General features: G+C 40.6%; 1 protein-coding gene across 6 annotated transcripts in view; it reads left to right on the forward strand.

Moving 5' to 3' along the window:
- RAPGEF6 (Rap guanine nucleotide exchange factor 6) overlaps window positions 1–18702 on the forward strand; it is a 134862-nt gene that overhangs the window by 10361 nt on the left and 105799 nt on the right. For all 6 annotated transcript variants that reach the window (XM_075164552.1, XM_075164548.1, XM_075164549.1 and 3 more), the window contains exons 3-4: window positions 16793–16863; window positions 17483–17539. In XM_075164552.1, the coding sequence (XP_075020653.1) occupies window positions 16793–16863; window positions 17483–17539 (128 nt within the window). The remainder of the gene's footprint in view (window positions 1–16792; window positions 16864–17482; window positions 17540–18702) is intronic.

Below are 18702 nucleotides of genomic sequence, written 5' to 3' on the forward strand. Positions count from 1 at the left end.
CGCTAGATCAGAGGGTGCTCGCAGGACCTCTGCTCCCAGATCTGGGGGAGGAACTTCCCCTGGTTAGTGATGGCAGGCGGTGATGTCTTCCCTCGCCTTCCCTCTGGAAGAGCAGTCCTTGGCCTAAAAGAAATGTTCTGTGTCATGCTTTAATGTGTCCAGAGTCTGGTATGTGTAGGAACAGCTTTGCCTGAAACCCCTGTTACCAGGTGTGGTTTGATCTCTTTTTATTGCTTTTTTTTGTTTTCTTTTTTAGGCTTCTCGTTCTGTTGTATAGCCAATACAGAGAGATACTCTAGCTCTGATTTCATTAGCATTGTGCCTGTTGATTCAGTGCTGGTTGTTGGTTAAAGGAATTTGAGAATCTGGTGTGGGTGTAGGTAAGAATATTTAGTCAAACATCTCCAGAATACATCAAGTTCCTAGTTTTCCTGTGAAACTATTCTCAGAGCACAAAGTCTTCCCCAAGTCTCTCACCCTTCACTCCTTTTTCCTTCACCTCAGTTCAGAAAGTGTAACCAGGAGGTTCGGTGTTGCAGTCTGATCTCTGACAAGGGCCAGTTGTATTTGCAGAAGGATTTTGTTGCTGCTGCCCGCGAGGCACGGCGTGCAAACAGCTCTCACCGCCTCGTGCTTTCGCTCTATCTCAACAGCAGCCCCCAGGAAGAGCTCCCATACCATGGCTCACCTCGGCAGTGGGTTCTGGTGGTCGGTGGGGCACTTGTTCTCTTGGGCTGGTTTTTCTGGTGGCCTCTGCTTTGACTTGGGCTGTGGCAACACTGTTGTGTATCTGCCTTCGGATGCCTCGGTGTGCAGCCCCTTTCTCTGTAGCAGCAAGCTTTCAGGGGGCTATCGGGATGTCCTGAAAGGGATGCGCATCCTTCCCGTTCTTTTTATTTATTTTTTGTTCCAAGAAGCTGGCTTTAGAAGATGCGCTCAGTGGTTCTAGGGTTTTCTGGCCTGACGATATAGTTGTCAACAAGGCTTTTCTATCTGGGAGGTTACTGTAAAACAGAAACTCGCTGTTTTCACTATATGGTTGTCAGAGCATGCTAGAAGCTTACACAGATAGCATTTACGGATCTTTTTCAAGCTGTTTGCCAAAGTAACTGTAACTAAAGAACAGAGATCACAGCAGCTTGCTTCGTAATAATCTTCACCTTAAATGTGGGATTTAGGGCTCAACAGATGTGATTTTGCAGACTAGGTCATACATTATTATTGATCAAATATTTCGAGGCCTAGCTCTCTAAACTGTGATGATAGGGTGGCAGTAAATTTAGCTTGTAGGAGATTGAAAAATGACTCGCATTTTCTGAACGTTGCTGTCACGAAGACTCTTAAGTGCTACAGAACAGCTGTGGGGATCTTGCACGCCGTCGAGCGTGCCGCAGGAGTCATCAGCAAGCAGATAGTGGCTGCAGTGTCTCCTCGTTTGTACTCCAGTCTGCTAAGGTCAAGCTGGTGACCAGGCAGTCTCGTGCCTGTAACTTTCCAGTATCCAGCTCTGTTTGGTTCTTTTCAGAAGGTAATAAGACTTCTGCTTCACATGAACCTTAAACCTTGTTAAAGGAGTAAATGAAGTTAGAGTGAATCAGGGTGGCTGTTTCCCAGTGATCTTCCAGCCACCGTGTGTTGTTGCTCTAAGATTACTTTTCCTATCCTTGCTTCCAATTATTGTTCCTGAAAAACTGGTTTTTCATTTTAATGGCAGCTGTGACAGCTCTGAGAGTGAAACCAGAAATTATGATGGAGTCCTGGAATTCTTTATTGGAACTTATTTCCTGTAGTATATACTTTTCCCCATGCAGTGGGGTTGTGCGCTGAATTTCATCTGCAGAGTGATAATTTAACTAAAAGTTTTCACTGATGAATTAAAACTTAAGTATGTAATGTAATATTTTTCTAAAAACCTATTTTCTGTTGTATTATCTGAATTTAAACAGTGAATTTCAGGGACGTCTTATGTAGTAAGGGTGCGTTTTACAAAACGGTTTATCTGAGCTAAAAGGCAAGCGCAGTGCCTTGTTACTGACCTTGCAATAAGAACTCCTTGGAGATATTAGAATAGTGAAGAAGGGCGAGAAAAGGGTGTGGAAGGAGGTGGGAGAGAACTGCCAGTACACTTGGCGTTCAGAAAAGTTGCCAAATGGAAGAAAAATACATTTCTCTTCTGCTTTTGTTCTCCAAAACTGCAAAGGGTGGAGGGCAAGCAGTCAAGACGTGTAGGTGTTAAATTCCTTATAGAAACAGTATTAAAGCCCCAAAATACCATACTGAATAAAAGTCAACATAAAAAATTGAATAATTTTTAAAAGAAAATATCTTCAAGTAGTATACCAAAATTTACTTTGTATATACTCCTTTTACAGAGGAGTTTTCCTGTAATGTTTATTTTGACAAGACTGATTCTTGCATCACTTTGGGTAAGGAGAACTGGGTACCAGTTTATAATGCAGGTAAGAATAAGAAAATAATACTCAGTCTTAACAAACTTGCATATATGCTGTTGCAGGAGAAATTGGGTCAAAAATGCCTAGGTATTGCCCACTTGTGCCCAGGTACTGCTTCTGAGGGGAAGAAAGGAAGCCAAATATCTTTAAGCAGTTGTCTAAGCATCCCTGACATACTGCTGTTTCAAACATAGATGACATGATGCTGGTGTTTGGCCCGTGACTGTGCTTATAATCCCATCACAAGAGTGTAAAGAGCTGGCAATCTTCAGGTGGGAGCGAGTCTCTTGGCATTAAAAGGTGGCTTGTGGTGGTCATGTCAATGGCAAAGAAACTGCGCGCTTCTGAGGACCGTGCGTTCTGGATAAACCTCCAGTTTGCAGGGTTTCTCCCCCCTCCCCCAAGCACATACAAAAATTGGTTTTCATTGAGAAGTGTGTTGGAGAACAGATCTATAAAGGATGTGTGGAGCTCTGATGTCCTTTCTCGTAAGAGGCCTGCCATTGCCATAAAACAGTTTTGCTCATGCTAGTATTGCCAGATAAGCTATTTCTAAAACTAGGAGGTCGTCTTGTTCCAATGATCTCAGGTTTAAAATGTAGAGGGTTTTCCTTGTTTGATGAAACTGTGATACACCCTTCTTCCTCTTTTGATGATTTCAATACAGTATTTTGGAAATACCCTTAGTTCAGGGAAGCACGCACAAATTATTTAGCATTCTGCATCTGATTTCTCTAGGTTCCTTAGCTCTGCTAATTATTGGTTATCTTTTAGCATGTTAAGAGAGTCTAGCAAATTCTTGCCGAATAGAACAAAAATAACTGCCTTAAGGGATTCTCTCTTTGTAATCTTTTTGTGCCTGATTAAAGCATTGACATTTAAGCCGTCCGTCCTCCACAGAGTGATTAAAAATGAGCCTCAAATGTTGGTCCTTTTGGTCTGGAGGGAAAGAATTCTTGTGGTGTGGTGTTGTGTTGTGTTGCAGGCACGTACAATTTGGCCTTTTGGCCAAATATGAATTCCTACAAAGAGATAGTTCCAGAGCTGTTGTAATATTTTTCACCTTGACAATTTGCATTTGAAAGAGCTGGAGAGTGAGGCCTGCCTTTGTAAACTGTACTGTGTATTTAGCATTAAAAGGTGATGGGATCACTTCTGCTGTTGAACGTTGATTCTGGGAGGTTTTTTATGCTCTTGTCAGTGGCCCCTGGATATCGTGGGTTATCTAGGGAGGATATCCTACTCGAAGCTAATTTACTTTACCCTAGGCTCTCGGGGTCTGCGTAACATTATTCAGCCTACAGTAGGCTGCATTGGTTTGGCTAAGTAGAAGTGGTCTTTCTAACGGTAGCAGAAAGAGTTTCTGTTCCTGTTTCCCATTTGAAGCAGGAAGGAAACTGGCAGTCCTATGTTAGACTACTGACCTCCTGTCAAATACATGTTGCTTCCATTATGTTGGATGGTAATGCTTCCTTCAGCAAACTCTGCCAGAGATGCTATTATATGTGACTTACAAGATGCTCAGCAGAGTCTTCAAAACGTGCTAGTACCTCCTAACTGATGGGCAGTCTTAGTACAGAAGATAAGGGACATAATCCAGCTGGTGATCATTAGGAAAGATCTCTTAGCTTGCGTGTCTCTGCTAGCCTGGCTCCTGTGCCATTGGGTTGCACTTTTGGGTGGAGTTCACAGCCAAGAGAGGAACTGTGCTTTGTTTTGTTTTCTCCTCTGTACACATTAGCTAAAAGAAGGGGATTATGGAGTATAGCAGACCTATAGTTAACAGATGCTGCATAACCAGTCAGAGTTGATCACAACCATGTTTTTAAGAAAAGCTGAGAATTTTCCACTTAGTTTAGGTCTCTAAAATCCAGCAAATCTGGCTACATAGAGTTTGATCATGGAGTTCAGTTTAGTTTAGTATCGCGAACAGTAATGTTGCTTTGATTTTTCCCAAGCTCTAGTCAAACATTTCTTTTATGTATTTTTATCTGAAGTAATTATATAGCTCTTGTAGTCGTGAATGCTTATGTAATAAAGTGAGAAGCTTTAGGTAACAGGTCTTCCCCTCCTTCTGACACTTGTACAGGGTGCACCTAGTAAGTACTGCAGTGGACTAGCTACTTGAATGAGGGGCTAATACACTCTAAATGCATTGCTTTTCAAGAAAACACACAGCAGAAGTGTCTTAATTTTCGGTGTTGTTGTGTAAAATGTCTGAACTGCAATACAGGATCCTTCCGTTTCTCCTGGGTAGTCGGCTGGGATCTAGACTGTATGTTCTCCATGTCTGTAGTCACGAGCATGACTGTCCAGAGATCATGGTGTTGTAATCTTTGATTGCGGCATTCTGCTCCTGGGTCCAGACTTTGCCTTTCATCACCCTGTACGAATCTTCTCCTTTAATGTGAGCTGATGAGTCAAAAGTCTGAGTCTTAAATTAATGCATTGCATTGCTGCTTATAAATCTAAGTTTGATGCTCAGAGTAAGTTTAGTATTGGGGTTTTGTTTTTTTTCATCTTTAGTGAATAATTGTAGTCTGGCTCTCTGAAAGCAGAAGTCGTCTCTTTAGGTGAAACACTGATTTGTTTAAAAGCGAGTTTATTATACCTCCATGGAGGCTGTGGTTGAATAACATTGGAAGAGTGAGGTGTTGGAGGAATCTCTGGTGTGTTGCATTACAAATTAGTGTTGATCATGGTTTCATAGGAATGGGAAAGTTGAGAATGGCTTGTTTTGGGTTTGTGTTCAAAGGTAATTATAGCTTCTGAAGTTTTTAGTCTCTAGGGATGGAATGGCTGGTTGGAGAGGAGGTTTCAGTATCATCCCATATACTACAACCCAACCGAAGTAGCCCATGTCTCACGTGTAATCAATTAGTACCCGTTTGATTTAGTACAGAGGTGGAGAACGCAGTTGCTCTGCATCTTGTCTGTAATTCTGTGCACGTTAGTTGTGAAGTTTGTGGCGCTTTGGGAAGCTGGATGCCTGGTGGGTAGGCTGCCGGATTTGGAGCTAGAAATTACTGAGTAATATTATCTCGTGGTTGATTCAGTCCCTGACAGTACACTCATTTGTTGTTTCTCCTAATGTTGAAGCTTTTAATTTTCTTGGTTAGAATTACTCCCTTTGTAACATTATGCATCAATGATCAATTGTAATTACTAGGGAAGTGCACAGGTAGGAAGTACCTCTGATATTTATGTTGATTTGATTTCAAACTTGAAACCTGTTAACCTATATATACGAATATGTATACATAGAATATAATGCCTCAGTTATGGTTTATGGATCCGTGGTTTATGGCACAGGTTTTGTTGAGAAATACAAAAGTAGATCTTAAAGCAGTGGCAGTGTGACAGTTTTTAGAGTTTTGCTGTGGTGGTTGGCATTCAAATGTAGCAGGAGGGTAAATCTGGCTTATTTTTTTGCTATAAGCGAAGATGCTGAGAGCTACTGATAACACTTTTCTGTTTGGTGAGGGATATATGTATGTTTGCCAATATATGGATATACATGTACACAGGCATGTTAGCATTTCTCTGCACGTGAGAGGATATTGTAGTAGTTGTGGCAGTAGTAGAATTTAATTGTGGGAATCTGTATTGAAATAACTTAGAACTTCCCTAAGGGATATAGCCTACTGTAAATTACAGTAACTTTCCTGGATTGCTCTATTTGGTAGTGCTCGAGTACCCTAATACCAGGATGCAGGAGGAATTACTGGTAAACATATTACTGTTGTCCTCTACAGAAATTCCTTCATAGTTCATAATGGCATTATTATGGGAATAAAATAGCTGAAGCTTGATTTTTTTCTTTTTTTCCTCCAGTGGTTTTATTGAAAAAGGTTGTAGGAGAGCTTTACTTTTGTGTGATATTTTATTCTCCAATTATAATCTTTTCATTTTCGTTTTTTTTCTAATGTGCTGGTGCATTGCCTTCAATGTTGAATGAAAACACAGAATATTTTAGTTGGAAGCAGTGTGGTGACTGTAATATTTTACCGATGCACCAAAACATTTTGAGACAGTTTGTAGAACTGTATTCCTCTCCGTTACCTAGATACTGAGTGGTGTCTTAAGTTACAATATTGATAAGAGATCTCATTTTGCTTTCACTGTTATGTATTAAGCAGGACTTAATTCCTGACAGACGTGATCTTTGCTTGCTTGAATTCACAAAGAAATATCAAAATTATATCCTGCAAAATCATAAATGTGCCATTATGAAAATAACAATATTCGTATCCCTTTGTATAAAAATCTGACTATTACTATGGTGGAAATGAATTGCAGTAAAGTGTTAGTCTGTCTGCTAGTCTTTCTCTGCTTGAGATGCCTGTTGAACAGGAGCTGTAGTTATGGGACCTTGATAGTAACGTTCACTGGTTGCAAAGGTATGTTGGGCAAAGCATGATGAAAATGAGTGAGGAAAATCCTTACGATGTAGTGAGTTTGTGCGTTAAATGTGAAACAGCAGTTGCTTAGTGCTTTATTGGGGGGGGGGGGGGGGGGGCAGTAATGGTTTTCAGAATAGCACATCTTCCTGCCTTTGTTTGTGTGAATTATTATTAGCTGTGTATCTGTCTGCTTGTTTATCTACCTACCTGTCTCATCGTGGTATGTAGCTCATTCTTCTTTGCCATGTCCGTGGGACCAGGCTGTGTTGGGGTAGGCAGTGTTGCCTCTGTGCCTTCCTGCAGCACCTATCCTGGAGCTAATCTTTTGGGATAGGAGCTCGGTTAGAGTTAACAGGATTATGTTTCAGTAAAAAAATACTTTGAATCTCCATTAGTAGCGTGGAGCTCTAGTCCAAGAGGGAGGAAAGAGAACAAAAACTAGAGCATTCTCTGCAGTAGGAGGTAAGTCATAAATGGGTAATGAACTCAGACATTCAACACAACTAAGTTGCATACAGACATACTCCCAAGTTGTCATTACTGATAAGCATAGAATTGACCTTTGGATTTCATCCTTCACCTCCTCTCTCCTCATCCCTAGGTTTCTGTACCAAATTTCTTACTTAATAAGAATCTACCTTTTTTCTTAGTGTTTCAGTGTTCTGACCTTTCCTACCACGATTCCTTTTTTTTCTTAAAAGGAAATTTCAGATGTTGGTACTTTCTTGCCTACTTCTCTTAAAAGAGCAGGGAATTTCTTTGTGAATCAGGCAAGCTGATGTTTTTGGAGTTATGACAAAAGAGGTTTAACCGAAATATTGCTATTTGATGGATGCTTGTCCTCTGGAAGGGAGATTGTTAATCTTGACAAGTAGTCAGCTGCTCAACTAGCAAAGCGTTGATTGAACTGGAAGCCTGAAATTGCCCGTTTTGCTTGTTGATTTTGGGTGACTTTTCAAGAGCCTGGGTAAGGAAGCTGCTTTTATGGTTTTTGATCTCTTACTGAACAATGTTTGGTAGAAAATCTTGCTCTTTGATAGATGTAAGCATTGAGATTAACTTTGGATGTTCTGAGCTTCCCATTCTATTGAACTCTGGGAGCTCAGTGTTTTCAAGGCAGCTTGTTTTTGGTTTTCTATTATCAGCATATAAGTCTGCAAGATATTTTAAAACTAAGTAATGAGTGTCTGGGAACTTTATGGTAATGTCTTACTTGAAGATACTTTTTCATAGCTGTACTTTTGTTCTGAACAGTGATAAGGGGTGAACTCTGCTTCAGACATTCAAAACTCTTCATAAGCTGCTTGCTTTGAAGCAATGACATTTGATGTTCCCATCTCTCCAGTTCAAGGCCCTTGGTATTTCACTCTGCAAAATCAGCTTTTCCAAAGGAAGTTTTTTCTCTGGCAAAGTCAGGGTTCCAGAAATGCTGACTCGGTGTGATGAAACAGCAGTAAAAATAATATAAAATTTCCCCTCCCTCATTCCTTTAAATGTTTTTCTTCCTACCAGAGTCTTATATCAACATAGTCCAGGGTTCTTAGGTGGAAGGTGTTTATCTGTATTGGGTGTGGGAGCTATTGGTGAGTAGAGAAACTTTTTGTTTTATTTTTATATAGAAATACTTTGCTTTTTTTTTATTTTCAGAAGTATTCTGCTGAATGGAAGTACTTTCAGTCTATAAATAAACTGTATTATTGGTTCTAGGGCCTCTGTTCTTAAAGAAGATCTGGCTTTTTCAAATTTTATTAAGGATACTTCTATTTCTAGGAGTGGAATGTAATTCTTAAGTCTCTGCCTGTAGCCCTGTGTGCATGTTGTAAGGAAATACAAGGAAATAATATATAATGAAACTGTATTAGTCCCACTGAGACACTTGCTACTTTTGCAGGAAGAGAAAAGATAAAAACCCAAGTGTGCAAATTTTACTTCTGACAGCCTGCAAAAACAAAAGTCAGATTTTAGTTTCCTGTTTGTGGCTATGTTGTTAACTGATGCTGTCAATTGTAATTGCTTTCTGGATTTACAACAGAGTGAAATTAAGTTGCTTTTTATCTCTTTTCTCCTGTATAAAGATACTATAATAACTAGACTGACATTTCCTCATTTGGAAAAAACAGCATCTGTCATCTATATGGGTAAATGTAAAGTTTAGAGTTTAGGCAGGAGTCCTGTATCATGGTCATAATATGGTCCGTAGCCGTCTGATAGTCATATGCACCAGGAGGTTGTGGATATATGAAAGACTAGAATTCTCAGAAATCATGTTCTTGATCATTTGAAGCTGTTCAATGGATCAGGTGTAGCGATCCTGTGTTAAAAAATCGTAATAAATGAATTATGTTTTTTTAGCAAGGTCCTAGGAAAACTCAGCATTGCTCAAAATGCCTATAGCGAGTAGACTGGCGATTGAGGCCAGAAAAATGTCAGCTGTTACCATCGATGGAAGACTTCTTTATGGAGTATATGCTATTTTTTCTGAATAATAGAATATGGCTCTGAAGTGGCTGAACCAGTTTAGTTTATACAAGTGTTATTGGGTGCTGTCTCAGGCAGTGATTTAAGATCATGCAGGAGTTTGCTGCTAGTGTGTTTTATGAGAAGTACTTTAATTAGGCTTTTTGCATTGGTGGTATTTCTTACATGGCATGATGACGCTTCATTCCTTGTGAGTGCTGCTTAAACTATGTCATTCTCTGCAAGATATTTTGTTAAAGTCTTTTGAGAACATTTTCATTCATCTGACTGACTAATCCATCCATTCTCCTCCCTAATAGTGCCTCAATGCTTGTATTTAAATCTTCTTTTCTTTCTTTTTTTTTTTTTTTTTTTTAAATGGCCTCCAGCTAAATAGGAGGATACTTTAAAGGGAATTGTTTCTCTAAGTGAAGAGTCTGGAGCTGATGTTCTTTTGCACCGCTTTCACTTTTATTGAAGTCAAATGTTTATGCCACTGAACAGGGTGAGTAAATAATTAAGACAGAGGAGTTGCTTTCTGGTTCATCTCATCATCTTCCTTTTAGTCAAGGGACTGTACGCTCTGCTATGCACGTTTAAATGTAGTTGGCAGCTCCTCCCGCAAATTTCAGGGGTAGCTGACGGTGTGTATCATCTGGCTTCGGGTGCGGAGGTTGGGCTCCTTGAACCAGCACCACTAAGGTTGGTGAATTTGCTGTCTATCTGGATATGTAAAACGTGGATGAGAGAACTTAAGCATGTTTCTGTATTTTTATTTCTAGTATTACATTATCAGGAAAGAATTTGGGAGTACTATTTTTACAATTGGCCTTAAACAGGGAATAAAGGAAACACCGCGGATTCCAGCCTTCGATGAAGTAACAGGAAGGGAAGCAATGAAAACCATAAACCGTGCTGAGTAACATTTCCTCTCTTCAGCTACACCCCCCCTAAGGGTGACAAAGTCTTTATTGAGCCTGACAGGATTCCTAATAAAAGATGCATTCAGTCTGTATAAGGAGCCTGCTGATTCACTGTGAAGCAAGTAATGGCAGCAGGCTGGAGGAAAGCCTCCTATTTACAGCTTACACAACCTGCTCTCCGTGCTCCAAGAATTACTTCTGTTTGCTTTACTGAAATCTAGGCACTTTAAATAACAAATTTAATACAGAGAAATTCAGGCACTGTCCAAGAGTGTGTTAAAATCCTTGTCCTGATACCAAGTGAGTGCTTGATTCTGCCAAAGTTTGTTTCTAGCCTTGTTTCCCGTTTGGTGCTTTCTGGTCAGAGCACTGAAGAGAAAGAAGCAGCTCTCTGTAACAAACAAATAGGGAGGTTGTCACAGCTTTCAACCATGCATCTTCCTTCCCTGGAAGATTTCGTACCTGATGGCCTTCTTGAACGTCAGTAGAATTTGGGAAGCTGTTACCATATGGCTTAACTGTTGTTTCAAAGGCAGAAATGTGTGTCTGTTTCTTTTAAAGTATATTATCTGTAATACAGCTGAATCTGTAACAGATCTTTAGAAGATACTAACATTTTTGTTTGCTCTGAAGCATATAAAATATGCGTCCTGGCAACTGTCTTGTCTTACCTTGGAAAAAGCATGAACGCAAAATCCCGTCAGCCGTCCTTTGCCTTTCCGTAAGAAGCAGGTTCTTGTACATGAACCAGGGAATCCTGGGTGGCTTGGCAGCCTGCATGGGTTGGGTGCAGGGAGCCTCGAGTGAGCCAAGCATATGTTCTTGCAACAGGAATTTAATGTGTTTGGGGTGGAATTGAGAGACAGGTTTTGCGTAGCTCTTTGGGACAGGTTTGCATGTGAGAGCAATCTGTCTGGAACTTGCTGACACAGCTGTTTCTTATGTGTGGCTTTGAAGTCCTGGTACTGCTGTGCAAGTTTCTGCTCTTTTCTCATTCCCTGTGCAAAACTCCGGACTGAGAGAGTAATACCTGCTAGTCTGCGTTCTTTGAGACCCCTCATTTATTGTTCAATGTGGATCTAGAGCATCTATGAAGCCCAAGCCCATCAGGATCTGGGAGCTGGAAGGAGTCTACTGGATCTTTGAGTCCCGGCCCCGCTGCAGCGAGCGGCTGTCCCACGGTCTGTGCAGTGCGGCTGTGGCTGGATGCGGCTGTTGGGGGACTGGTCTGCCTCTCCCCTTTCATACCACATGAAGCACACAATGTACTGGGTGGTGCTAAAGGGAGTCTGAGGGGGTTTATGGTTTGCTAAGCTTCCCCGATACCTCAGTGCAATCGCTGAGGATGGCTCTTTTTGAGATTTATCAGAATTTGCAACTATGAGGTCATTCCGGAACAATTTACTCTATTTTTCTTAGAAATAGAACAGATTTCCTGCTTCGTGTTTTAAAGTAATCATGTGTTGCTGGAACACCTGGCTGGGGTCACATCAAGTAAAGCATCAGGTTTTCATTTTATGTTTATCAAGAGCAAAGTTGATCTTGATGTAATCATTAGAGCATCATGCTGCTTTTGCCCACTTTTAACACTGCAGGGGAATTTGGCTTGGACCTTATTGCAGACTTGCAGCATATGAATGTGGTTCATGTGAATTACATTTGTACTGGCTGGATTTGTTGTTGTTGTTAGTTGTTTGGAAAACTTAGTGTTCAGAACTCCATGCCCAAGACCACCCTTGTTCCATTGGATCCTTAATTCCAAGCTTTTTAAAGTTGCTCCCTGGATTAAAGGCAAAAGATTGGGAGAGAAAAGGGTGAAGCAGAAGGAAACGATACAAACTCGGAAGCTTTGCTCATCAGCTCAGGTGGCAGAGAGGCAGGGATAAACTCCGTATTGAGAGTGGACATTAAATTGTTAAAAGTTAACCCAAATAAACTTCAAAGGCACCTGTGTAACTCACTTTACCCTTAGGACACTAGTAATCTATACCTCAGCAAGTTTCCCGGGTTAATAAAAGGGTACACAGGCCGTTGTATTGCTTGGCGTGCTGCTGAAGTAGAGGTGGCTGTAGGGGGAGAGGATGGCTTTCAGCAGCACTTGGTGCTTCTGCGCTATCGTGCGTGTTCGGAAGCATCCAGATCTTGGTCATATTTTAAAAAGATGCTGATAACGAAACTAAGGCAGATCACCATTTCCCCAGCAATTTTGAAGTTTGATTATATTCTCATGATGACTTTTTTGGCTGACTTCGTTTATCTCTTTATTTTTAAGAGTTACATCTTAGCAACTAAAAAATTAATATTTCACCATCCTTGTAAAAATCGAAGTAGCAAATTACTTTCAAATAAAAGTGTTTTGGGGTAAATGAGTGACGGTAGTAGTTATCTGGTTTGCTTTCATGTGATGAGTTTTCAGTTGATGCTACTGGTGCTTCTTTTATTTTCCCTTATTCTACAGTTGTGGCATCTTGTGATAATTACGTGAGTTTGCATCTGGCAGGGAAAACAAGAAGTGGTCTAGTTTATTCAAGTGGCTCACTTCATAGTGTATTGGGATGAGGATGTAACCATAAAAGAAAGCTGATTTATAGAACATTATATTGTTACTAAAATCTCCATGTTTTTACACTGCCTTTGGTTCAGCAGCTGGTTAAGCTTTTTGTCGGAAGGATGTGTGTGTCGGGGATGATAAAAGCCGCTGCTGAATGGAGCGAGGGGCTGCTGGCGTGTTGGCGCTGGGCCGCGCTTGCCTTGTGGCCGGGTTTGGCGATAACAGTGCCATCCGCAGAGCGATCCCTTGATTTCTGCACTTCTGCTTAAACGCATGCTATTTTATACAGCGTATTCTTTCACATGAAGAATACGAAGAAACAGATGTCCTCTGCTTTTTAAACAGAGCTAGGAGCTGAGAACACCTCTGCTCGTGAACTCAGTGCCATAAGACTGGAGGCAAAGAAAATAAGCCATCCCAGGCAGCTTTGTTGCAGGATCGCTGTAGTCGCAGTCTTCACGTTTTGTCTCTCTGTAGTCTAGAAAACCTCCTTCCTAGCAAGATTAACAACTCCACCCTGCTTCCCTGCACTGTTTGCCCAGTTCCCCTCCTTCCCTTGCCTCACTAGAGCTGCATTTTTAGCTAGTTGGATAGAAAATGCGAGTTAATTTCTTCTTAAATAACCTAGGCAAGGTAGTTTCCTGTCAGAGATTGAATAATGTGTGTGGGCATAGCATTAAAGGTAGATACTGTGCTTTAGTTTCAGCTGTTATTTCAGCTGATGAAAAGCTCTGAAAATAAAGATTACAAAATAAAATAATTTTGACCTTGGTCCGTGGTTTAGAGCACGTGGAGAAGTTGTTTTTCATCAATAATCGTGTTTCAGTTTGGTTTTGGCAGAGATTAGAGGGAAGGGTATGGAAAGGGTCTGTAACTTTTCAGCAAATACTTAGCGTTCTGCTGTCGTAACGCTGATTGTTGCCCTTTGGCATTGTCCTTTTATAGCCCTTTCTTTTCATAGTGGGTATCTCTGAAAATAATCTCTACCCTTTGTACTGTGGTTATGTGTTTGTCTGCTGTTTGTAACTGGTGTGGCAACATAAATCTGTTTTTAAAAATAACAGCTTCTAATCCCATTTTCAGGTTTATAAACCTTGAATGAGAGAAACGAACATTTTCATCTCTGATGGAGGATTTTTGGGTGAGCGGCGTGGCGGGACTGGCCACGAGGTGGCCACAGCACCTGCCCGTCACCGGCTGCTCACTGCCTCCAGCTGCGGTGGGACTAAAATCATGCTCCTCGCTTGCAAAAATGTAAAACAAGCCTCTAAATGTAGTCTCTCAAACATAATTTCAGTGCTATTGTAAGCACTTATTCCTAAATGAGATGGGAGTAACAGAGAAAACTTTGCAAAGTACGACTGATAGGAAATTTTCACGTTATCAGGAAAAACTGAGCTAGATTAGCTGCACGTAACCTCCCTTGTTAGACTTCGAAGTGGCATGTGAGGGAGAGGAGGATTTCACCTGGCTGGCTGTAAAGAATCTATTTAAACAAACGAAAAAACCATTATTTCAACAAGACATGTAAAATGCATTGAATGGGTACGTTAGGTGAACTGGAGGAAAGAGGCAGCCCGCAGACCTTCCCAGGAGATGCGATCTCTGAGTTAGCTCTTGTGCTCGGTGGCACCCAATAAAATCACCTGCTCTGCTTAATTAGGAGAGGTGATTGCTTTAGAAGTCAGTTATTTTTAGGGTGAGTGTTACAGATCCTGATTTAAAAACTGATGAAGTTTTTCTATAGAAGCTGATGCATGGGTAGCTAATATGTATAGCTTGTTGAAATGTCACCTGTCTGGGTAGTGAACAATGTGATGTTTCTTATTTCATTTATCAACATTAAAGCAGTAATGCTGTCCAGCTCAAGTTAAATGCCTTCCGCTGTGATGAGGGAATGGGAAGCTTTGCCTTCCCTTTTCTGTGCTGTGCTCTGGCTCAGCTGTTCTCTCTGCGGCCGCACATCTCAACAGCCAAAGTCTGAGCTGAGGGGGTGCTTTCCAGCCATGAATCCCTTTAAGCAAATGTTTGTCTCTTTAATTTACCAGCTGTTTATTCATCAAGCTCTTAAATCAGCATGGTGGGTCGGTACACTAGTCCTGTTTGGTCAATCTGGCTGCAGGTGGAGTGCAGGAGGCAGCCCGTGCTGAATTCACCTGCTGAGGGGCTGTGCTCTGTGGAGTTGTAGAGAATAATTCTCAAGTAAGAATGTGGTCATTCTTCATATGTGCAATTTAAAAGCTTTGTGATTAAACATGAACACAAGCTTTTGTTCTGCTTACAACTTTCTGTAACTCATGACAATAGAACTGCTAATCTAAAACGTATTTTGAAGACATTCTGTTAGATACTATTAACTACTAAGACACTATATGGTCGGAGGATATTGTTGCTGCGTTCCTGTGCCTAACGTTTTCTGGTGGTGAAGTTGAGGCAGTTCCCTGCTCAGAAAGGGGGAGAGCTCAATAACTGAGCTGGTCCGATACCTCGAGGACTCTCTGGCTGCCAGGTAGCCATCTCTTAACAGGCTTTGGTGTTCAAGCTTGATCACCACAAGCAAGTGGTATGTTTGGAGTCTGATTCATAGCTACTGCTCTTGGGCGTTTCACTAAGAAAATCAAGTTTGTGGCAACTCACAGCTGGAGGATTAAAATGAGATTGGACTGTGTGAAATGGGTGCTTTATAAATATATGTGTTAAGCATTCAGGCCTTCTGTTTAATTTGCATGGGTTTTGGTAATGACATTTAAAAAAAAAAAAAATCAGAGTTTTATTGGTTTTACATGGCCTGCAATTACATATGACCTTTCATTTGATATAACAGTCTATATCCGTTATATTTCTAAACATTGACTATTAAGCCAAAGAACTTTTCTAAAGTAAATCCATTGTAAATTCTGAGGCCAGCATTCATAATGATTTATCTTTTGTAAACACTGTGTAAATGCAGCACTTGAAAATTCAGAACATATTTTCCAAGGCCAGGCTGGAGAGACTGCTGTGTGGTATATAATGATTTTGTTGTGCATGTATTTAATGCTAACAGCCCACCTGTTCAGGATAGTAAATTAAATGATGAATAGCCCTAGTGAGCTTTTCCCTAGCATGTGGTCTGCACCATCAGCACAGATATTTTTGTGACTGAAGAGGATTCTGTGTAGTGAGAAGTTTAAACAGCTGTGTCTCCTAATTACAGCTTCTATGTAAAGTCCCATTTTTGAAGTGAAATAATCTTCATGTTTTAGTATTGTTGCTTCAAAAAAGTTGTTTGCTTCTGCGGTTGCTAGTGGATGGCACTGATGTCATGCTGGGTCTTGACAGCAGAGGTGGGAGACAAAGCTGAAACTTCATTGTCTTCATCTTTGCCAAAGAGTATTTTGGAGTAACTTCTAATGTTACCCTCCGGTCAAGGACTGGACTGAGTTAGAGAGGTGGTAGGATGGAATAGAATTTGTAGTAGGGCTACCAGCTGAGGTGGACATGAAACAGCTTTTTCTCTCTAAACATAACACTTGTCCTGTGGTTCTCTGCACCATATATAATGGCTAGACTGTGTGGTTTAGGTTTTCGTTAGGGTTCTTTGCTATTAGCAAACTAATTTTGCAAAATTCCCTCTTTAACGAGGTGTTAGAAGGTTTCAACAATTTTAGACCTTGGATGAATAGGACTGTCCTATTTGGCTTATTCCACATGTTGCTTGCTGCTGTATCCATTCATGTAAATAATATTTTCAGAGATATTTTTAATAAATCTTTTTCAGGTAAGTGTTTATGCATCAGTTGGACTTCACTCTTTTCACTTCCACGGCTTAAGTGTGGACAGGGTTCTTCAAGTCTGCATGTGGCCTGATCTATCTACTAATTTGGGCTTTGTCTCTAGAATTATGTCTCATAAGTCTGTGTAAGTTACTGCAGAATCTGAGAAGGTAATGCTGAAGTTATTAGATGCTGTGAATGAAGTTTCTCATGTCTTTTTTTTTTTTCCTCTCTTTCTTTTTCTTTTTAGGACTTAAATACTATCTATTCTTTCCTTCATGGACTGGACATACTCTCACATTTCAGGGAACATCAGCTAAGGTAAAGTACTATGGAGCTAGTTAGTGTTGCTTAGCACAACTGGTATCTATGACTGTATTTTCGCGGAGATGAGCAAAGTTTTTGTCTGCCCGCACTTCGAGGTGGCAGAGCATTGGCCAAGTCCATTGCTGAGTTAAGTCACTGCAATAACGTGGCATGGAATCTAAACTAATTAGCTTTGCTAAGAATGAAGGCAGAGCTTACTCCCATTTGTCTACAAAGGGCTGTGTAGACAGTGCCCTATGTTAACTCTAGATTACAAAAGCTTTTTAATGCTTCAGACATTCAGATGATCTCAGAATATGTAAAATGGAAGGCCAACAAAGCACAAAAAGTGCGTTGGAAGTATTTTAGTTCCTTCAGTTCTGTTGCTATGGGTAATTCCAATGTGTGGGAGTGATTTAAACACTTAGAGAACATGCTGTATATTATCTATTTGGATAATGAAGAACATAGTAATAATGTGAATTTTATGGTTAAGCACATCCTTTGTTTAGAACAAAGAAATAGTTGAATTTGAGATCTTAGAGCCTTAAAGCGATTCTGCTGAAATGTGGTGATTAATGGTTTATGATCTTTGGGGATTAAAATTGAAATGAAACTTCTCCTCCTCCCTCAGAATAATGTCATCAAGTGCCCGCTATGAGAGGTACAAGGGCAACCAAGTTCTCTTTTGGTAAGTACATACCACTTGTTGGAGTTCTTCAGTAGAGGTGTAAACAAAAACACTGTTTTGCATGTTGTAATATATGGCTTGCTTTTTCAGTAATTGTAAATAGAAGGCTTTACAACGTTTAAGCTTGGCCAGACTGGTTAAAAGCTTTGACAGGAGGCAGCTGTAACAGTAGTTACATGAATTGCCCATGAATTATCAGCATAGCTCCCATGGACGACAGAGATGTGTCTGTGTACAGGCAAGATCAATTTAAAAGCAGGTAGTGTCACCTCTTTGGTTCGTGGGAGCCGTGGTGAGGACTCAGTAGGTGGCACTCTTCCCCTGGAGCTGGCACCGACTGCATTGTCGGGAACCTGATTGTGTTGTAGGAGTATCCCGAGCAGGGATGGAGCTCAAACACTATATCTCCTTTTAAATTACTAGAATTCGTATTTTAGCTTAGAGTTCTCTTTAGGTTCCTGCTGGGAGGCAAATACACTTTTTTCTCATATTTTAGTGTTGGTGATGGTGTGTTTATCCTCTCACAGCTAATACTAGCTTTCTGTGTAAGGCACACCTTCTAGTACACGAGTTGAACTCGTAGGTGGCATCTCATTGATTTAATGTGGTGGGTGTGTGAGACACGGACCTGTTCCAGTACCAGGTTGATGTGTATGTGTGGGGTCGCGTGCTGGAAGAGGAAGGGGCTGTTAGGTTGTAGCTGGGAAGTGACAATGCGCCACTCTAGGAAGAGGCAAAATCTGCTGCAGTAAAACACGGTAACCTCTGTGCAGAACCTACGGGCTTAGGTTGAAACGGTTGGCAGATCCCTTGTCCGTCCCTCTGGGGTCGAGTGGCACAGTGGGAGACAATACTGCATGTGATGCAAGTGCAGAGGTAGAGGAATGCAAAGCAGGACTCAAATGCATGAGTCTCGTATTTTATCTGTAAGGCTTGACAGGTCCGTGTAATATTATTGTCCATGTTGAAATACTAATCAACTTCAGCACAGATTAAAAACTTTCCTGTATTTGTAGTTTTATGTACACTTTCATTGGAATGGAATTTTTACTGAAAATTAATAATTTCATTTTAATAAAAGAATTTTTAAAGTCGAATTAAATGTCAAATTGTAAGGTATAATATACGTTCTAGATGCAGATGTTTTAAAAAAAGTTAATTCT

The sequence above is a fragment of the Calonectris borealis genome, chromosome 15 (genome assembly GCF_964195595.1).
Source record: "Calonectris borealis chromosome 15, bCalBor7.hap1.2, whole genome shotgun sequence".
Taxonomy (NCBI): domain Eukaryota; kingdom Metazoa; phylum Chordata; class Aves; order Procellariiformes; family Procellariidae; genus Calonectris; species Calonectris borealis.